The sequence below is a fragment of the Vulpes lagopus genome, chromosome 23, assembly GCF_018345385.1.
Source record: "Vulpes lagopus strain Blue_001 chromosome 23, ASM1834538v1, whole genome shotgun sequence".
NCBI classification, from domain to species: Eukaryota; Metazoa; Chordata; class Mammalia; order Carnivora; family Canidae; genus Vulpes; species Vulpes lagopus.
In genome coordinates this window covers 43439277-43460102 of record NC_054846.1, presented here as the reverse complement: position 1 = coordinate 43460102, position 20826 = coordinate 43439277, and the positions used below count along the sequence as shown (strand labels likewise).

At 36.2% G+C, this 20826-nt stretch overlaps 1 protein-coding gene across 8 annotated transcripts in view; it reads left to right on the top strand.

Moving 5' to 3' along the window:
- Nucleotides 1-20826, top strand: part of NAV3 (neuron navigator 3) — an 830862-nt gene that overhangs the window by 726951 nt on the left and 83085 nt on the right. For 7 of the 8 annotated variants that reach the window (XM_041738590.1, XM_041738593.1, XM_041738591.1 and 4 more), the window contains 4 exons: nt 13200-13332; nt 13971-14241; nt 15222-15930; nt 17987-18475. In XM_041738590.1, coding sequence (XP_041594524.1) covers nt 13200-13332; nt 13971-14241; nt 15222-15930; nt 17987-18475 — 1602 coding nt within the window. The remainder of the gene's footprint in view (nt 1-13199; nt 13333-13970; nt 14242-15221; nt 15931-17986; nt 18476-20826) is intronic. The other variant, XM_041738594.1, reaches the window with a different exon arrangement.

Below are 20826 nucleotides of genomic sequence, written 5' to 3'. Positions count from 1 at the left end.
ACCATATCCCCAACTCCACCATGTGTTCACTGTCCTGGAAGCTCTCCAAACCTTGTAACTTAATGGATTTTTTACAGAAGTGTCCTCACATAGGCATGATACATTATTGACTGAATCCTCTACTTCTCTCCCATCCCAGAGGATAGAGGTGTGGGATAAATCGATAAACAATCTACTCATATAGTCACAAAAGCCTAAATCTGAAATTCATTCACTCATTCTAACACCTTAAATGTGCGAATAATTATTAATTGGGGTAAAAAAAAAATCAATGGGCTATCCAGGAGCCAACCAAAGGTTCCCTCATTAGAGCAAGTGATGCTTCTATCACTCAGGAAATTCCAAGAGATTGAGGAGCCTTGTGTTAGTTACTGGAATCAAAGACCAAATATTAGAACAGAAGATGATCCTAGTATCCTTATCACTCAAGGAATTACAAAGGTTTTAGGAGCTCTGTATCAGGTATCCTGGGTTTAATTATATTTAATATATTTATTATTAGGTCACACCAACCAAGAGCAAATCCTACCATTTCTACCTCCAAATTATCTTGAAAGTGCCTTCTCTTAATTTACATGTATCCCCTGGTCAAAAACAAGCATGTCACAGAAGCCTCCCCATTGAGCTTCCTGCTTCTACTCTTCCTTACCTCTAATATATTCATCATACTAAAATACTTTTTAAAATGTATATCTGCTCATATCATTTTACCACTTAAAACTGTTTGATGACTTTTTATTGTACTTCTAAGAAAGTTGGATTTTTTCCACCTGGTCTGTAAGATCTCTCAAAGGCTGGCCCTGCCTACTTCTGCAATCTCAGAACTTCCGCATTTCCCCTTGCCTGCTGTACCATGACCTTTGTTGCTTCCAGGTCTTTACACTTGTTGTCTTCTCCTCCTTTAATGCTCTCTCCTCCACCACTTTCACAGATAGCCTCTTCACCTTTCACTTGTCTGTGTAATGCTTCTTTAAAATTATCTTCTCAAAGAGGTTGTTCTTTCTTCACCCAAACTCAGCAGGTCTCTCTCATTGGTTTTTCTCTCACTTTTTTTTTCCATTGATTTTTTTTTTTACCATAATTCAAAGTTATTTGCCCATTTAAGAGTGAGGATGAGTGAATGAATCACAGATTAAGGCAGTAGATTTTGACTATGTAAGACTAGATCATTGATTGATTTCTCAAATGTTGAGACCCTCTCATGGGCCAGATACCAACTGGGGCACTGAGATTCCAAGAGACAAGCCACTTTCCTTGCCCTCGACCATGATCCTGTGGCTAAAAGAGCTCTCTAAGCAGGTAAACTGCAGTACAATAGAAGCACGCTAGTAGTAAATACAGACGTGAAGGAATTAAAGTTTGCTTGGAAATCATAGGAGGATTCATAGAGGAAATGACATTTCACCTGGATTCTACACCTGCTACTCAAACTCTACTATATTACATAGGTAATGAACACTGGCAGGCTGAAACACTTTTGAAACTATACGTAGAACTAGAAAAAAATCCTACTCTTAAAAAATCATACACATTTCATAAAATAAAGAGAATATATATATTCATATATATTATATATATGAATACATTTCACATATATTTACTTCATAAAATAAAGAATATATCTTCATATATATATTCATCTAATATGAAACAGTAGTACTGCACATGTTCATTTATTTCATTAATGGAGTATTTAATGAGCAATATATATATAATATATATATATATCAGAGAAAGTGTGTGTGCACATGCATACTAGGGGGGAAGGGCAGAGGGAGAGAGAGAATCCTAAGCAAGTCCCATGCCCAGTGGGGATCCCAACTAAGACCTTGATCTCATAACCCTGAGATCATGACCTGGGGATCCCAACTAAGACCTTGATCTCATAACCCTGAGATCATGACCTGAGCCAAAATCAAGAGTTGGGCACAGCAGACTAAACCGCTCAGGCATCCCAAGAGAATATTTTTAACATAAAATAATAAAATTATTTTCAGCATGTTGTTGATATATACTTAAGTTTTTGTGATTCAGAAGTCTCTTTTAATGACTTATTCTTTTTTTTCTCGATAATAACATATTTTTTCCCCAGGGAAATGCTGAACAAATCTTTGTTGAAATACACTATATTGCTTTCTGTCAATGACCTTGAAGTAATACAGAATTTACACTTCAGTGGTTGCAATGCTCAAACTTGACAGGTAGTGCATTGTGTTTGCTGATTTAAAAAAAAAAAAAGGTATAGCATAGGTCTAAGGAGTTTTGTGTTTGTTTAGTTTTGAGGAGATATTAATTGATTTAACATAATGGTGCCAACATGCAAAGCCTACACAGATGATTCTTAGTTTTTTTAAGTTACTATTATAAATGTCATTGTGTCAAAATACAGATTTTTAAAAATATCTGTATCTCCTTATGTATACTATTTACATTGCCATAAGTAATGGAACTAGAAAACAAATATCTTGGAATAGGATTTTTTTAAAGTGGTGCTTTCATTTTGTTATGCAAATGATATGTATCTTCCCTTAGAAACAATAAGCATATCCAGAAGTTTTTACACAAAGATTTATTTCATGGATAGCTAGATTTGCTTCATTTTTCTCTTTGTAAAATGGTTGTTATTAGTGTTAAGAAATATTTAATAAAAAAAAAAAAAAAAAAAAAAAAAAAAAAAAGAAATATTTAATAAAATCCTTAAAATTTATACTTTATCATATATTATTATTAAAAGTTTTGCCAATTTTTAGGTTGGAAGAGAACAATGTGTCTATCCCATGAGAATTTTGACAGTGCCTAAATACATCAAATGTGTCATTCTATATATTTGTTGAATGTCCACAGGTCTCAGCACTGCAGTGAACACTTCACATCATCTATATTATTTATAAATGGCAAACATGACTCCAGAATTTGCATTTAAATATTATATAAAAATGTTTTATTTGCTCAGTGTTTTAAAACTTTGTATTCTTGAGGTTCTTGAAAATAGGACCAAGGGTAAATGAGATGTAATTTAGAATTCAGAGAGGGTGGTGGGGGAAGGATTTAGGACTTGGCTTAAGACCTGTCCAGTAAGTCAGTCCCCTAAGAGGGGACTGAGACATAAGTGGGAGTGGCATCAAGGATCTAAAGCATGTATAATAATCTATTCATATGGGTGATATAGAGTCCTTCTGGATAATTACTCTCAATATAAGGAAGGTGGATATTGCTGGATCATAATGAATGAGGAAGTGAGACATACTTGTACCTGGAGGAAACACTATGGCATACCTCAGGCAGTTCCAACAGCATTGGCCTAGAAATACTCACATATTGACAAAATATTATAATATCCATAGTTATGTTTTCTAAATAGCCACATGTTATATAATCACAGATTCAAGAAAATATACCAGTGTTTATATCGCTATTTCTTATTTTAACTTTTAATAAAATAAGCTAACAAAAAATATTGTTAAAACATTGAACTAAGAAAGTTTTTTTATAGCAATCAAAATTTGGGGCACCTGGATGGCTCAGTGGTTGAGCATCTGCCTTTGACTCAGGTCGTGATCCCAGGGTCCTGGGACCAAGTACCACATCGGGCTCCCTGCAGGGAGCCTGCTTCTCCCTCTGCATGTGTCTCTGACACTCTCTCTGTGTCTCTCATGAATAAATAAATAAAATCTTAAAATAAAATCAAAACTTATGTCACCTTAGTAGACAACATTCTCATAATTGGAATTGAATTAGAGTTGGAACATAGTACCTCCAGAGGAAACAGTAGTAATGCACATGTTCATTTATTTCATTAATGGAGTATTTAATGAGCAAGCAAATTGAGGTTGAGGTTACTTTTGAATGCCTGAAGTATAGGAACTAGTTATTTACTGAAAGAAAATCTCTGTTTTACATGTTCATGTATAAGTAGGACAGTGGAGCTGGCAATATGAACTATGGAAGGTCCTGATTGAATACCTGCTATGTGAACAGCTACTACACCAAAAATAGGACTGTGTTGTTGAAAAATTGCCCACAAATAGGACTAGCATTTTTCTCTGGTGTTAGTTTTAAATCTGAAAACTTATTTTAACTATTATTTAGTTAGGGACACCTGGGTGGCTCAGTCAGTTGGGCATCCGACTCTTGATTTCGGCTTAGGTCATCATCCCAGAGCTGTGAGATTGAGCCCCCTGTTCAGCTCCACGCTGGGTGCAGGGTTTGCTTAAGATTCTCTCCCCCCACCCTCTGCTCTTTCTCTCTCTTTCTCTCTCCTTCCCACCGTACCCCCCTCTAAAAATAATAAAATAATTTAGTTAATATTTCAGAATTCTTCATTATAAAAAGCAGGAAATAAAAAATGACCTCAAGAATAGAACACATTTGTTTTCAAGCAGGTCTGCTTCTAAGTGTGAATCCAGAGGTGCATGTGGGGGTCAGAGCTACAAATGCACTGATCGATAAATAAAATAGATCCCTAGCCCCATTGAGTTATTGAGCATTAAAAATATACATAATAAAAGACATGCCAAGAAATCATTCTCTTAGAATAGTTAATAATCTAGTGTATATCTAAATTGTAATTTACCAACAGGGTAATTGGCTGTATTTTGGGCTTTAACACAGGAATTTTTTTCCCTACAGTTCTGAGTTTTGACATATGCATCAAGTCATGTTGTATGGCCACTAAAATCTTCCCATACTTCTGAGCACTGGCCATCACTGATCATCCTACATATCTGTAGTTTTGCCTCTTCTAAAATGTCACATAAGTAGAATGTGTATGAATGTTCTTAACAGTTTTATTCATAGTATTTAAAAACTGGAAACAATCCAGGGTATATATGCAATCTATGTGGATAAGATCCACAGTCTTGTAATGTACTGAGCTGTCCTAGATTGTAGAGAAAAATTTAGCAGAGTGACAGATCTGTAACTTGGAAGAGAAAAAGAGCTGCCCTTTTATAAAGAGTATCAGCAAGAATTCATAGCACATCTTAATGAAATTAAAAATGAAAGGATGGAAAAAAAATATATTGATCAGGCTTGAGATTTCAGAGCTAATTATGTGAGTAAATCGTCATTTTTTTTTCAGTAAAAAACCCCTATTTTTATGAAGCTTTTTCAATTTAATTAAGTGTGCCATAATAAACAAGATTAATTGCACCCTAGCTAGGGAGAATTCTGGTACCACAAAATCAAAGATGAAAGTCAAAATCACAGGATAAATTTAGGAAAATAATGTCATCAATCAAAGTTTGCTCCTTTAAAGTTTGTTTAGCAAAGAAATATGTCGAACAAATTTTTTTCAAAATCTGCATTTATTATTGGATTCACTCTAACTTAACATTACTGGATAGAAGGAGCATTTTCAAAAGTAAAATTGTTTTTATTCATTTAACAAACATCTACTAATTATCTATTTAGCAGTAGACACTATGGTATGTGCTAGGATTCAATCAAATACACTCCCTGACTTCAGGCAATCCAAATTATATAGAAAAACACATCACTTAACAGGTGATATATGCTACAATACAGTGATTAACATAGATTTCATCTGATCACGCTACAATATTCCCATTGTGAAATAATTCTTCAGCTCTTCAAATAAGTGATAGTAGCCCTGCCCTGCCATTCATTTAACATGCAGTTCTATTACAATTACCACATTTTATTGTCATCGTTTATTTAAATATTTGTCTTCAACAATAAACACAGAGTTCTTCAAGGAGAGGGACTGTAATTTATTCATCACTTAATGAATAAAAGCAGATACTTACTAATAATTTTTATGGAAGGAAAGACAAGCAGAGGCAGTGGATATGTGGAACAAAAGGATGGCTGTGTTACCTGTAGCTGGGAAGATTTCCAAGGCTTAGAGACAATGTAAGTAAGAATGGAGCCAAATGAGAGAAGAGAGGCAATAACACTTAGATTTTATGACAGAAAGATTAATACGTAATGTGGGTAACTGTGTGGTAATGAAAGGGAGAATAATTTTTAAAGGGAAATGATACAGTCTAGGCAGAGTGATTTTGAGATGTTGACAAGACATCCTAGACAAACGGTCCAGCAGAAGGCTGGAAATGCTGATCCGATAGGAACTAGTCTGGTTAAAGATGTGAATCTAAGTGTCCTAATCATAGAGGTGATATTGAAGTTGTGGAAGACTAGGGAATTTCCAAGGAGGAATGTAAAAGGTGAGATAAGATTAATTTCTGAATATTGAGGAATTCAGAGGAATCCCAAAGAAAAGGGAAAAAAACGTAAAGGATTTGGAGGACTCTGTGAATCTTGCAAAGGACCTGCAAAGACTGAACCTGAAAAGACTCATAATTGATATATTTCAAGAGAGAAGGGGTGAAAAGATGGGAGGCAGGGGAGCCATGGGACATAATTCCTGGACTCTTAGACATGTCATTTAACCTGCCTGAACCTCTTAATATTTATAATGCCTGCCTCATATATTTATTTGGTGATTATAAAATACATATTAAGTAATTAGAAGAATAGGACACATAGTAAGCACTCAATTCATGGCTTTATTGACCTTTGTGAAAGCAATTTCAGTATTAGGAGGAAGATTTTGGAATCCAGAGGAAGAAGAGAGAAGTAATACGAGGCTTTTAAAATTTGAAGGAAATTATATTTTTTGAAGTTTTTATATTTTAATTCCAGTTAACATACAGTGTTACATGAGTTTCAGGTGTACAATATAGTGCTTCAGCACTTCCATACATCACCTGCTGCTCATCACAAATGCACTCTTTAATTCCCATCACCTATTTCACCCATCTCTCCACCCACCTCCCCTATGGTCACCCTTAGTTTGTTCTCTATAGTTCAAAGTCTATTTCTTGATTTCTCTCTCTCTCTCCTCCTCGCCCTCGTCCTCCTCCTCCTCTTCCTCCTTCTCCTCCCCCTTTACTCATCTGTTCTGTCTCTTAAATTCCACATATGAGTGAAATCATATGGTATTTGTCTTTCTCTGACTTACTTTGCTTGGTGTAGGATAGCTCTATTTTTAACTTTATGAGAAACCATCACACTGTTTTCCACAGTGGCTGCACCAGTTTTTATTCCCATCAACAATGTACAAGGGTTCCTTTTTCTCCATATTCTTGCCAACATTTTATCTTGTGTTTTGATTTTAGCCATTCAAACAGGTGTGAGGTGGTATCACATTGTAGCTTTGATTTGCATTTCCTTGATGATGAGTGATGATGAGCATCTTTTCATGTGTCTGTTGGCCAGCAGCATGTCTTCTTTGGAGAAATGTCTGTTCATGCCTTCTGCCCATTTTTAAATTGGATTATTTCCTTTTTTGGAGTTGAGTTTTTATAAGTTCCTTATATATTTTGGATACTAACCTTTTATCAGGTATGTCATTATCAAATGTCTTCTCCCATTCTGCAGAATGCCTTTTAGTTTTGTTCATTATTTCCTTCACTACACAGAACCTTTTTGTGATGTAGTCCTAGTCTTTTATTTTTGCTTTTGTTGCCTCAGGATACCTATTTAGAAGAAAAGTAACTATGGCTGATGTCAAAGTAGTTACTGCCTGTGCTGTCTTCTAGGATTTTTGTGGCTTCAGGTTTCACATTTAGGTCTTTAATCCATTTAGAGTTTATTTTCATGTGTGGTGTAAGAAAGTGCTCCAGTTTCATTCTTTTGCATGCGACTGTCCAATCCTCCCAATATCATCTGTTGAATATATTGTATTTTTTTTCACATGGATAGTCTTTCCTGTCAGATTCATTAACCATATAATTGTGGGTTCATTTGTTTTCTATTCTGTTCTACTGAACTGTGGGTCTATTTTTATGCCAGTACCATACTGTTTTATGACTGCAGCTTCGTAATGTAACTTGAAGTCCAGAATTGTGATGCTCCCTGCTTTGCTTTGCTTTGCTTTGCTTAATCAAGATCACTTTGGCTATTTGGAGTCTTTTGTGGCTCTATACAAATTTTAGGATTGTTCTAGATCTGTGAAAAATGCTGTATTTTGATAGGATTGCATTAAATCTGTAGATTGGGACACATGATAACAATACTTCTTCCAATCCATGAGCATGGAATGTCTTTCCATTTATTTGTGTCCTCTTCAATTTCTTTATCAGTGTTTTATAGTTTTCAGAGTACAGGTCTTTTGCTTCTTTGGTTAGGTTTATTCCTAAGTATCTTATTATTTTTGGTGCAGTTCAAAATGGGACTGTTTTCTTAATTTCTCTTTTTGCTGCTTCATTATGGGTGTATAGAAATGCCGCAGACTTCTGTGCGTTGATTTTGTATCTTGCAACTTTACTGAATTCATTTATCAGTTCTAACAATTTTTTTTGTGGAATCTTTTGCATTTTCTATATATGGTATGTTATTTGCAAATAGTGAAGGTTTAATTCTTCTTTACCGATTTGGTATTTATTTCTATTGTCTGATTGCATGGCTAGGATTTCCAGTACTATGTTGAGTAAAAGTCATGAGAGTGGGCATTCTTGTCTTGTCCAGACTCTGGAGGAAGAAAGCTCTCAATTTTTCCCCATTGAGTATGATGTTAGCTGTGGGTTTTTCATGTGTGGCCTTTATTATCTTGAGGTATGTTCCCTCTAATTCTCCTTCGTTAAGGAATTTTATCATGAATGGATGTTGCACTTTCTCAAATGCTTTTTCTGCATCTGTTGAAGTGATCATATGGTTCTTCCCTTTCTCTTATTGATGTGATGTATCACATTGATTGTTTGCAAAAATTGAACCACTTTTGCAACCCAGGAATAAATCCCACTTGATCGTGATGAATGATTTTTTTAATTTGGTTTGCTACTATTTTACTGAGGATTTTTGTATCTATGATAATCAGAGATAGTGGCCTGTACTTCTCTTTTCGTGTGATTTCTTTACCTGGTTTGGTTATTAGGGTAATGCTGGTCTCATGAAATGAATTTAGGAGTTTCCCTTCCTTTTCTATTTTTTAGAATAGTCTGAGAAAAATAGATGTTAAATGTTCTTTAAATGTTTGGTAGAATTCACCTGTGAAGCCACCTGGCCCTGGACTTTTGTTTATTGGAAGTTTTTTTGATTACTAATTCAATTGCATTGCTGGTAATTGGTCTGTTCAAATTTTCTATTTCTTTCTGATTCAGCTTTGATAGTTTATATGCTTCTAGAAATTTATCAATTTCTTCTAGGTTGTCCAATTTGTTGGCATATAGTTTTTCATAATATTCTCTTATAATTGTTTGTATTTCTGTGGTATTGGTTGTTATATCTCCTTTCTCCTTTGTAATTTTATTTATTTGGGTCCTTTCTCTTTTTTCTTAAGTCTGGCTAAACATTTATCAATTTTATTGATTTTTTTTTTTCAAAGAACCAACATCTGGGTCATTGATATCTTCTATTGACTTTTTAGTTTCTGTATCATTTATGTCACACTCTGTCTTTTGACTGGAACATTTAGTCGATTTACATTCAAAATAACTATTGGTAGATATATTTATTGTCATTTTACTGCTGGTTTTGTAGTTGTTTCTGAAGATTTTCTCTGGTCCTTGATTGTCTTTCTCTTTTACATGGTTTGCTGATTTTCTTTAGTCATATATTTGGATTTCTTTCTCTTTATTCTTTGCATATTTATTAGTGGTTTTTGATTTGTGATTATAATTAGGTTTACATTTAATATCTTCTGCAAATGGCGGTCTATATTAAGTTGATTGTTGTTTAAGTTTGAACACATTCTTAAGTTTGAACATATGTCCTCACACGTTTTAGGTAAATGGGGATGTATTTTACATTCTTTTATTTTCTGAGTTCCTTGACTGACTTTTTATAGAAATATTCATTTTTCTTTTGTGTTTTCTGCCTTCATACTGTCACTTTTGGTATTTCCTTTCCGCTTACAGAGTCCCCTTTAGTATTTCTTGGCAGGGCTGGTTTAGTGGTCATGAACTTGTTTAGTTTTGTTTGTCTGGGAAACTCTATATGTCTCCTTCTATTCTGAATGGTAGTCTTGCTGGATAGAGTATTCTTGACTGCATATTTTTTCCCATTCAGCACGTGGAACAGATTATGCCAGTCCCTTCTGGCTTGGAAAGTTTTTGCTGAAAATCTGCTGCTAGCCTTATGAGGTTTCCTTTGTATGTAACTGTCTTCTTTTTTCTTGGTGTTTTTAAAGCTTTTTCTGTACCACTATCTTTTGCCAATTTAATTACGATACATCTTAGTTTAGATCTGCTTTTGTTAATTTTGTTTTGGGTTCTCTGTGCCTCTTGGATTTGGATATCTGTTTCCTTCCCCAGATTAGGAAAGCTTTCAGCTGTTATTTCCTCAAATAAATTTTCTGCTCCCTTTCTCTGTCTTCTTCTTGGACTCCTATAAAATGAATGTAATTACATATGAAGGACTCACTGAGTTCTCTAAGTCTATTCTAATTTTGCATAATTCTTTTTCTTCTCTTCTGTTCGGCTTGATTAGTTTCTACTACACTCTCTTCTAGGTCAGTGATTCATTCCTCTGTTTCATCCAGCCTGCTGTTCATTCCATCATGTGTGTTTCTGATTTCATTTATTGAGCCCTTCACCTCTGCTCTGTTATTCCTTATCTCTGTGTTAAGGGTCTCACTGATGTGTTCCACTCTTTTCTTAAGTCCAGCAAATATCTTTGTGATCACTACTTTAAATTCTGTATGAGGTATGTTTCTTATATCTGTTTCACTTAGAGTTCTGGTGGTGGCTTTGTCCTGTTCTTTCACTTGGGACAGATTACTCTGTCTTCTCATTTTAAGTCTCTGTGCCTACTTCCATGTATTAGAAAAGTACGCTGCATCTCCTGCTCTTGAAGGTAATTATCCTTATGAAGAATAGTGCCTATAGTGTGGTGCAGGGTATAGCATCCTGCAGTGTGGTGTTCCCTATTCCCCAGGGCTTGATGGCTTCAGGAAGTATCTTGAATGTATGCTGCATGTGCTCTGCTGTTGTGTCCTGGACACTTTATTCTTCACGCCAGTCATCTGCAGAGGCTCTCATTGCTTGTGGGGCAATGTTTGGTCCTTTGCCTGACCTTGGTGAGTTTTAGCTAGATAATTGCTTTGGTATGCTTGTGAAATGAGAGTTGTCATCACTGCTTCCAGAACTGAGGCTCTGCAAAACTCCAGGGTCAAAAGACATGGACCCTGGACAAGTGTTTCAGCCAGTCTTCTGGGAAATGGGGCCTTTCACACTGGGACTGCAATGGTCAATTCCATGAAGCATGTGAGTAGAGTGGGGGAACGGCTTGGTGTAAGCATGTTAGGTAGCAAGTGTGTGTACTGAACTGGTTTCCACGGTTTGCCCTATGCTTGTGCTAAGGGATAGGGGAAGGGAAATGGTGCTGGCCAGTTCCTTTGTTTTTGGAGGGGTCTCTCCATGAATGATACCTTTGTGGGACACGCTCCAAAAAGAGCAGATAACCTTTACACTGTGTGCCCCAGGTGCTCTTCAGATCACTATTTCCAAGCTGTGTGTCCCCAAGCTGCTTTCCATGCCTTCTCTCCAGGAGCAGTTCAATGCTCTTTGGGCTCTTCCTGGTTGCAAGAACTCATGAAAGTAGGCCAATTTTTGCTTTCCAAGCCAATTGTTATGAGAAATCATCTGCCTTGTGCACCCTGTGGCCTTAGAGAGTGGATCTTAAAAGTTCTCATCACAAAAAAGAATTTGTAACAGCTGCATATTAAATAAACCTTTGTAGTAGTCATTTTGTAACAGATGCATTTATCAAGTCATTCATTATGTTGAACACCTAAAACTGATATAAAGTCATATGTTAATGATATCTCAATGAAAATACAGTTGTTATTGATAATCTGACTTATAAATATTTTTTATAATCATGATGTTTTATGCTATCAGTAGCCAATATCACAAAATATGCAGCTAGGGAGGGGTTATCATTAACACTATTTACTATAAATTCAAATTTTATTTTCTTCTAAATAATTGCATTTCTTATTGGTTTCATATGTCATCTCAATATGTTACTATTATTTTGAATTTATGATATGACTTATCAAGTACACATAACAGAGTAGGAAAAGTATCAGTTCACCACCATACTTCTGTGGTTTGCTTATGCTTTCATTAAGGATATTCTTTTGCACAAGGTTTTTAAAGACACTTGTCCATTTTGTGAAACTTAACTTTTATCTGTATATAATATATGTATCCCATGTGCATGAATTTGTTTAATAGAACACAAGTAAGCAGCAATACATCACAGTCGACTGAGAACCAGCCAGTAAATGAGAGAACTGTGTCCCACCCCTTTGAACTCTGGAGCTGCTATTCTCATTCAACTTAACCTGCTTATCCTACATTTCTTCTGCATGATCTGACACACTGGCTCTGTGAGCGTGCACATGTTAGCCTGCACATGAATATTAATGTAGCCTATTTTATTTTTTCTTCTTTAAATGTATCTAACAAATGTATTCAGAATTTCAGATATTTTTTTCTTATGGCCCAATAGGTTGCCTTGTTCATCCTTTGAGGCAGGTGCATTCTATTTTGGAATCTATGTCTTTGATAAAGAGAAGTCTCTGACCAGATGTGAATCTTTGATCATTTTGATCATTGGCCCAGATATAGCAATGAAGTTGTATTGAGAAAGACCAAAGGCAGGAAGGCCAGATAAGAGGTTATTACTTATTGTCAGGGCCAGAAACTGTAAGGTATGGCAGGAGCGATGATATGATAGAAGTGAAACTCAGTGTCCAAGAGTTGGTGAATCATTAGAAGTAGTTACTAAGGGAGGAGAAAGAATGAAGAATGACTTTCTGATTCCTAACTAAAGCACAGTTTAGCTTTTCTTAACGTTCAGAACAAAGAATGAGTTCTTATATGCTCTGTTGCTTTTCTCCAGGGGGAAAAATAAAGGAATTGATGGTCTTATCCTTTCCTGATACCATGCAATATTTGCATGGTGTTTTCATTCACTCTCTAGATACTCCCCTAGAGCCTGGATCTGCACTAGACACTGATTCTTTGCAAATATCAGATAAGGTTATCCTCAGGACAGCATTGAATTCTTATTTACTATGATTCTCCAAAGATGGAAAGTCAATAATTTTTCCATCATGAGAGTAAAAAAATGAGTATTATCTTCCCAATACATGTATATGGAAATATAGGTGACTTGCCTTGTGCATCCTATGTTTACTTCCTTGCTGCTGTGTGTCCTGCCTTTAGCTGGGATGACAGCAGCTCTGTGAGCAGTGGTCTCAGTGACACCCTGGATAACATCAGCACTGACGACTTGAATACCACGTCCTCGGTCAGCTCTTACTCCAACATCACTGTCCCCTCCAGGAAAAACACCCAGGTGAGAAGTGGCTGCTTTCTTTCTCTAATGCTTCTGCCAGCTTTTTCCCTCAATCTATTGTATATCAGAACAAAATACAGTACAACCTCCGAATCTGAAATAATTGCATAAACTGTAGAAGCTTATGTATACATATTTTTTCCATTGATTACAAGCCCCTGAAACACTTATTTTACCATTTCTCCTTTTATAATACTGATAGTTTTTAACCCTAGAAGTTATTTTAATTGTCTAATTTTAGAGAGTTCTTGATTAATTTTATATTGATCTCTGAAATAAATTACTACATCTCTTGAGAATGGTAAATCAAGAATGGATATTAGACAATTAAGTTTTATCTTGTCCTCTTTTCCCTTGTTAAATTTGACATAGAAAATTCCTTCTCGGGAGCATTTAATTGGGGTTTTCTGCACATATTTATTCTGACATTCTCTAATATGTGCAAGTGAGAATTATGTGGCTAAAATTAATGAAACTTAAATGAAGACATAGATAAAAATAGGAGTCATTGGATTTCTTTTGAAATAGAAATCAGTGCTTCATTTTTTTTAACCAGTTATCCAAAAGTACATTCTAAGGCCTATTCACACATTGTCAATTTTTCTGCACAAAGTTTCTTTGTAATATTTTCCCCATAGCTCAAGACAGATTCGGAGAAACATTCTACAACAGATGAGACATGGGATACTACTGAGGAGCTGAAAAAACCGGAAGAGGACTTTGACAGCCATGGGGATAGTGGTGGCAAGTGGAAGGGTGTTTCCTCAGGCCTTCCTGAAGACCCCGAGAAGACGGGACAGAAAGCGTCCCTGTCCATCTCACAGACGGGGTCCTGGAGAAGAGGCATGTCTGCCCAAGGAGGAGCGCCATCCAGGCAGAAAGCTGGCACAAGTGCACTCAAGACCCCCGGTAGGCTTGTCATTTCACAGCTGTTATGCAAAAATGTTTTAATTTATGGTTTCCATTCAATCTTTGTTCTCCTTAATAATAGCTTTATATTTAATTAAATCATATTCTTCTCTGTATGGTTATTTTCTTCCATGTAAATGTCACATACTTTACCCTGCAAGTCCACATGAATATCACAATCTAGGCATTCTCTAGAGAGCACCATTATAATTTGGGGCTATTGAGTGTCTCTATTCTGCCGTAGTCATTTCTGTTCATGTGGAAATAAAAGAAATCTGCTTAATAAAAATAAGACTGCTTTCCCTCTGACTTCCTTATGAAAGTTTGGAATATTTATGTGAAGTATTCCACTAATTTTCACTACTACCACTGAGAATCAAGACCAATCACACTAATCTAATGGGTTGGAATTCTGGAGATATGAAACATCATTTGTGAATTTTACTTTATGAAACAATAGAGTGGAAGACTTCTGCCAAATTGTACCATCTTTTTTTTTTTAAAGATGCTCTTTCTATTTTTAAAATGGTGCCTAATTTTAAATAGTGCCATTTGAAGTAGTTTTGTATCAGGAGACTCTAAATATAAGCATCTTACAGATAGTCAAATGAATTCTTTTTCGAGCACTTAGCTTGATAAGATTAAGTGCTGTCCTGATAAAGGGAGAGTGTTCTGAGGTTTAAGACAGTAATAAACTGCAAAAATATGTGTTTTCACTTTATCTCCTTCATCACTCATCACATTTCCTCTAGCCATATTTTCATAGTTTTGTACTCAATCCTCGCAATATATTAAAGCACATACCTATCTAGATCTAAATGGGTATTTAGGAACTGAAGTAATATAAAGATGTCTAAATGGGTATTTAGGAACTGAAGTAATACAAAGACATATTCACATGTTTACACATTGTTTAAAGAAAGGTTATTATGTAATCGTAATGTGCAGGCATGTATATTTGTGTTTTTCTCATTACTTAGGGAAAACCGATGATGCCAAAGCTTCTGAGAAAGGCAAAACTCCTCTAAAAGGATCATCTCTACAGAGGTCTCCTTCAGATGCAGGAAAAAGCAGTGGAGATGAGGGGAAAAAGCCCCCTTCGGGCATTGGAAGGTCAGCTGCTCCTGGCTCTTTCGGATTTAAGAAACCAAGTGGAGTAGGGTCGTCTACAATGATCACAAGCAGCGGAGCCACAATAACAAGTGGATCAGCAACCCTGGGTAAAATCCCCAAATCTGCTGCCATTGGTGGGAAGTCAAATGCAGGGAGAAAAACCAGTCTGGACGGTTCACAGAATCAGGATGATGGTGTGCTGCATATGAGCTCAAAGACTTCCCTACAGTACCGCAGCTTGCCCCGCCCTTCAAAATCGAGCACGAGTGGCATCCCCGGCCGAGGTGGACACAGGTCCAGCACCAGCAGTATTGATTCCAATGTCAGCAGCAAGTCAGCCGGGGCCTCCACCTCGAAACTCAGAGAACCTACTAAGATTGGGTCAGGGCGCTCGAGTCCTGTTACTGTCAACCAAACAGACAAGGAAAAGGAAAAAGTAGCAGTCTCAGATTCAGAGAGTGTCTCTTTGTCAGGTTCCCCTAAATCCAGCCCTACCTCTGCCAGTGCCTGTGGGACGCAAGGGCTCAGGCAGCCAGGATCCAAGTATCCTGACATTGCCTCACCTACGTTTCGAAGGTAAGAATGTGTAAAATGATGCTGGGAAAATTTTAAAAATGCTATACTGTAGGATACATGCGAACCATTTATGTATATATATATATATAGACTATTATGTGTGTCCTAAATCCTATATCCTAAATATATAGATATATACCCTAAATATATGTTCTAAGGTACATATATCTTAGAATCTTTTATTTAGTTTCTAAGTACTGTGGGTTTTAAAAAGCTGATCATACAGTTAACTAGCAAAAAAAAAAAAAAATTGGTATTCATTTGAGAAATGCTCAAACTTCTCAGTTCCACTATTGTTCTAATACTAGCAACACAACCGGCGTTTATAAGAAACTTAAAAGCAGATGGCAGTACTGGGGGGTAGTGATAAAATAGAGTAATCGTGTGTTCCATTTCCCTAGATTTTCAACAGTTAAAAATAAAACAAAATAGGTCTTCATGACTCTTGGTATTAATTTCCAGTGTTTATGATCTTCTGCCTCTTAATGAGCAGATGATCATGAATGTAGATGAAATTGTTTTTCTTGTAAGAGATTACATTGGACAGATCAATGCTGTACTGTATCTTGACATTAATGAAAATCAAGATATGATATGGACAGAACTTGAAAACGTTTGTATGGTGCAAATAGGCTAACGACTAAGGAATGGGTGAGATTTTGTAGCTTCATCAGCTTTCTCTGATAGGACTCTGATAAGCAGCATAACTTGGTTTCTGTATAGGAACTGTCTTTGGTACTCAGTACGTGCAGTTTTGCTGTGAGAACTTGTGGTATTAAAATACAAATATATTTTAAGTGGCAGGAAGATACATACTGTTAAAGACTTGAGACAAATGGTTAAACTTCTCTGGGTCTGTTTCTTCGCCCCTGAAATGATAGAGTATGATTTATAATCTCTTACGTGTTAAGTATTTTTAATGTTTGTTTTTATTATGATAAGTAAACTAAGAACCTTGATAACTGGGGAGTAAGGGGTCTTGTAACACTTGTACGTTTCAAGCAATCCCAGATACATGATTGTTTGAAAACCTAGAGGTTATATTCCTCAGTAGAAATATTAATTCTGAAAAACTGGCTTTTTGAAATGTTGATTCTCATTGGAAAGAATAATGGCTTGTAGTGGGAGTAATTATTTCTGTTGCTTAAGTAAAAGCCAATAGTGCCCTCCAGTGGCCCATTACCTATGAAACAATTTCTCATATTCGTCATAAAATATTTCACTATAGGAAATATGGATTTCATTGCAACTTAATTAGCTAGTAATCATTATGCCATTACTTCATATCACTTTATTTCCATATTTACATAAATTCGATTATACCATCTGCTTCATTTACAAAACTAAAATGTTTTCTGAACGAAACTCCAACATCTAAGCACCAGCGATGTTTCAAATCACTATTATAAATGTGTATTTGAATAGCACTGGCAACTGACATAAAACCTTTTGGTCTTTCTTGGGGAAAATACACACAAACCAACATGTTGCCAATAGTGTCCAATCTTGTTTCTAACCAACAGCTCTCTGGTCACTCAGGCCACCAGATAGGTCACATTACCTCCTAAACCTTGCCTTAAGCACTCCTTTTAGATTTTGAATGAATCGTTACAATGAAGAAAAAAAAAAAGAAAGAAAAAAATTTTAAGTATTATATACCGAATGCGTAGAAGTTGTTTCATTATAATGGATCTGTAAATAGGTAACAGCAAGTGTGCTCCAACTCTTTAATTTTCTCCAAAGATTCTCATGGTCACTTAAACTGTGAAAGCCAAGGATTTTCATGTTTGATCTACTTTTGCTTTGCCCCCCTTCCCCCCACCCCCAGCACCTGGGTGTCAGCCCAGTACCGGCTTACCCTTATGGTGACACGTGAGACTTTTTTGGCACTAGATTAAGAAGTTCAAGTTTATAAAGTTCATTAACATAGAGACAGGAGGTGCTTGGCAGCGTGGTACGCCAAAGCACACCTGGCTCTGTGTACTGTAACCCTAAATATTAAATGTGGATATCAGTGTCTTGGAACAACTGAAGTTGTTATTTGTTTTTCTTTTAGGTTGTTTGGTGCCAAGGCAGGTGGCAAATCTGCCTCTGCACCTAATACTGAGGGTGTGAAATCCTCCTCAGTAATGCCCAGTCCTAGTACCACATTAGCGCGGCAAGGCAGTCTGGAGTCACCATCGTCTGGTACGGGCAGCATGGGCAGTGCTGGTGGGCTGAGTGGCAGCAGCAGCCCTCTCTTCAATAAACCCTCAGACTTAACTACAGATGTTATAAGCTTAAGTCACTCGTTGGCCTCCAGCCCAGCATCGGTTCACTCTTTCACCTCAGGTGGTCTCGTGTGGGCTGCCAATCTGAGCAGTTCCTCTGCTGGCAGCAAGGACACTCCGAGTTACCAGTCCCTGACTAGCCTCCATACGAGCTCTGAGTCCATTGACCTCCCCCTCAGCCACCATGGCTCCCTGTCTGGACTGACCACAGGCACTCACGAGGTGCAGAGCCTGCTCATGAGAACGGGTAGTGTGAGATCTACTCTCTCAGAAAGGTGAGCTTTTCTAGAGGCATCAATGAAGTCTTCACCCTCTCCTCCCTCTTCCCCCACTAAATCCCCTTGATGTCACTGGGAGTGCCACTGTGCAAAGGACCATAAAACTGAAGAGAGAGAAGATTAAGGAGACTGGCCTTTGTTTGCTCTTATTACCAAATTCGTAGAAGGAAAAAAAAAGCCATTAAGAATAGGATAATTGTATAATTAAGTTTTTTAATATGAATGCATCCGTATATACCAAATAGGCAATTTGAATAAAATTCAAAACGTTGTATTTATGTATTAAATGATGTCTTCTCAAGACATGTTAATGATTTGGCCTAAGCTCCAAGACAGCAATAGCTTCTTATGATAATTTAAGCATTTTTTAAAGACCAAATTTAAATGGATTCTACAATTATGCTCTGAGCGATATGTTAAGTTTACCTTATTAGCACTTCTGTGGAAAATAGCAAAAAGGTCACTGGGGAATCCTAGTTGAATTGGAAAAAAAAAGTCAATTGTCAGATAGGAATTCTTAGAGAAAATTAATAACATCAGTGATATTTTTAATAGGCCCCTTGAAAATAAATGTGTTTCCCGTTGGTTTAAGGAGGTTATTTTTTGTTTTTTACTTAACCATGAGAAACACATAACGAGGCATGTCTTACCAAATAAATTTACCAGAAAGTGTCATATTAACCAAAATGTCTTTAGATTCTTTCACCCTAAAAATCCTTTCTCATGTATTATGGTCCTGACTCTTTCCCCCTGGAAAATGTCCTGAAGTTGACCCTGATAACCTTAAAGTTGTTGACCTAAGGCTTTTAGAAGCACTCCTGGCCACATGTCTTAGTTGTGTTACTGTGTGAAAGCACTCCTGGCCCTGGAAAATGCCTGATATCATTCCTTAATCTTTCGTTCGATCTATTACTGGGATGACATCATCTCTTTTCCAGACTTCCAGCCTTACTCCCAGAATTATTTTTTAAAACCTTGACTAAACCTCTCACCTAGACTCTTACTACATTGCACTAGTTGTCCCGTTAACGTAACACTTCCCCATTGCTCTTCTGTTTGTCTTGCCTTTGTGCAGTGTCACAAAGCATTGCTTCCATCCACGGCACCTCCTGGTCCCCTCGTGGATGTGGACACCCATGCCCATGAGACATCCCCCTGGTAAAAGAATTTTAGAACTGAAATGTTTATGCTTGATAGTTTCTATGGTGGGCTACTTATTGCAAAATAACTTTTTTCTGCATAAACAAAAAACTGGACCAAGAGACACAAGACAAAGTTGAGAGATAGAGACTAAACTAGAGGCCTTTGCATCTATGTCTCTGCTAGTTTTATTATCGTAGCTAGTATACATGAAGAGCAACTATAGCCACAAAAACATTGGCTGTAAGTACTGTTTCGTTTAATTTTTTATCTCAGAAGCTAGGCTTCCTACAGCATCTTGGATTTGAATTTCCATACTTGAAGGTAAATGGCACCCTCATTTGTCATTTTCAAAACTTATAACAAGTAAATCAAATTATGCTGAAAGTCTGTTAACTATCTATAGTTTAATGAATGTATCTTTGATTGTATACTGATAGAGGAATCCAAATGATAATTTTATAATCACACTGCCAATAGGTCATTATTTATTAACCCAAATCACCCTCCAGATTACTGATTTTTTAAATTATATATTTGGCTGCAATAAGTTGACCATTTAGCCATCAACCCATTTCTCTGGCATTTAGATATTAAAAAATCAGAAAAATAGACAAGGAACAATTTGTAACCACGTAACCCTCAAATCAAACCCGATGATAAAATTGAGTTTTATGGATACAAATGCAATGCTAATTTTTTACTTTATCAATATTTTAGCAGAAGTCAATATACATTTTCACTTAGAAATACACTGGCAAATATGCAGTCACTTATTTTCTTTAAGCAAATCTTGTTGTTGGTCAGTTTTTGAAATAGACCAGCTTTACAAATGAAAGTGTTCCAGTATTAAAAATAGCCAGATAAGCAATTTTTCTAAAATAAACCGTAGGCTAATTTAAAATAAATGCATATTTTATACTGGATTCTTAGTGAAATATATTGATGAATATTAAATTGTTAAAAATAAAAATACTTTCCTAGTTATAATATATGATATAAATATTATTTAGTTCCCCCTAGGAAATTACTAGATTGAAATAATTTTTGATATGAGAGTTGTATTTTTTCTTTCTTGGGAACAAAACTGCAGGCAGTCGCAATTTATTCTAATCCTTTAAAGTACATTCAAAAAAGTGTATGATCTGTTGAAGAGAAAATTAGATCCTATCAGAGATCCTGACTTAATTAGAATTAAGCAGTCAGCA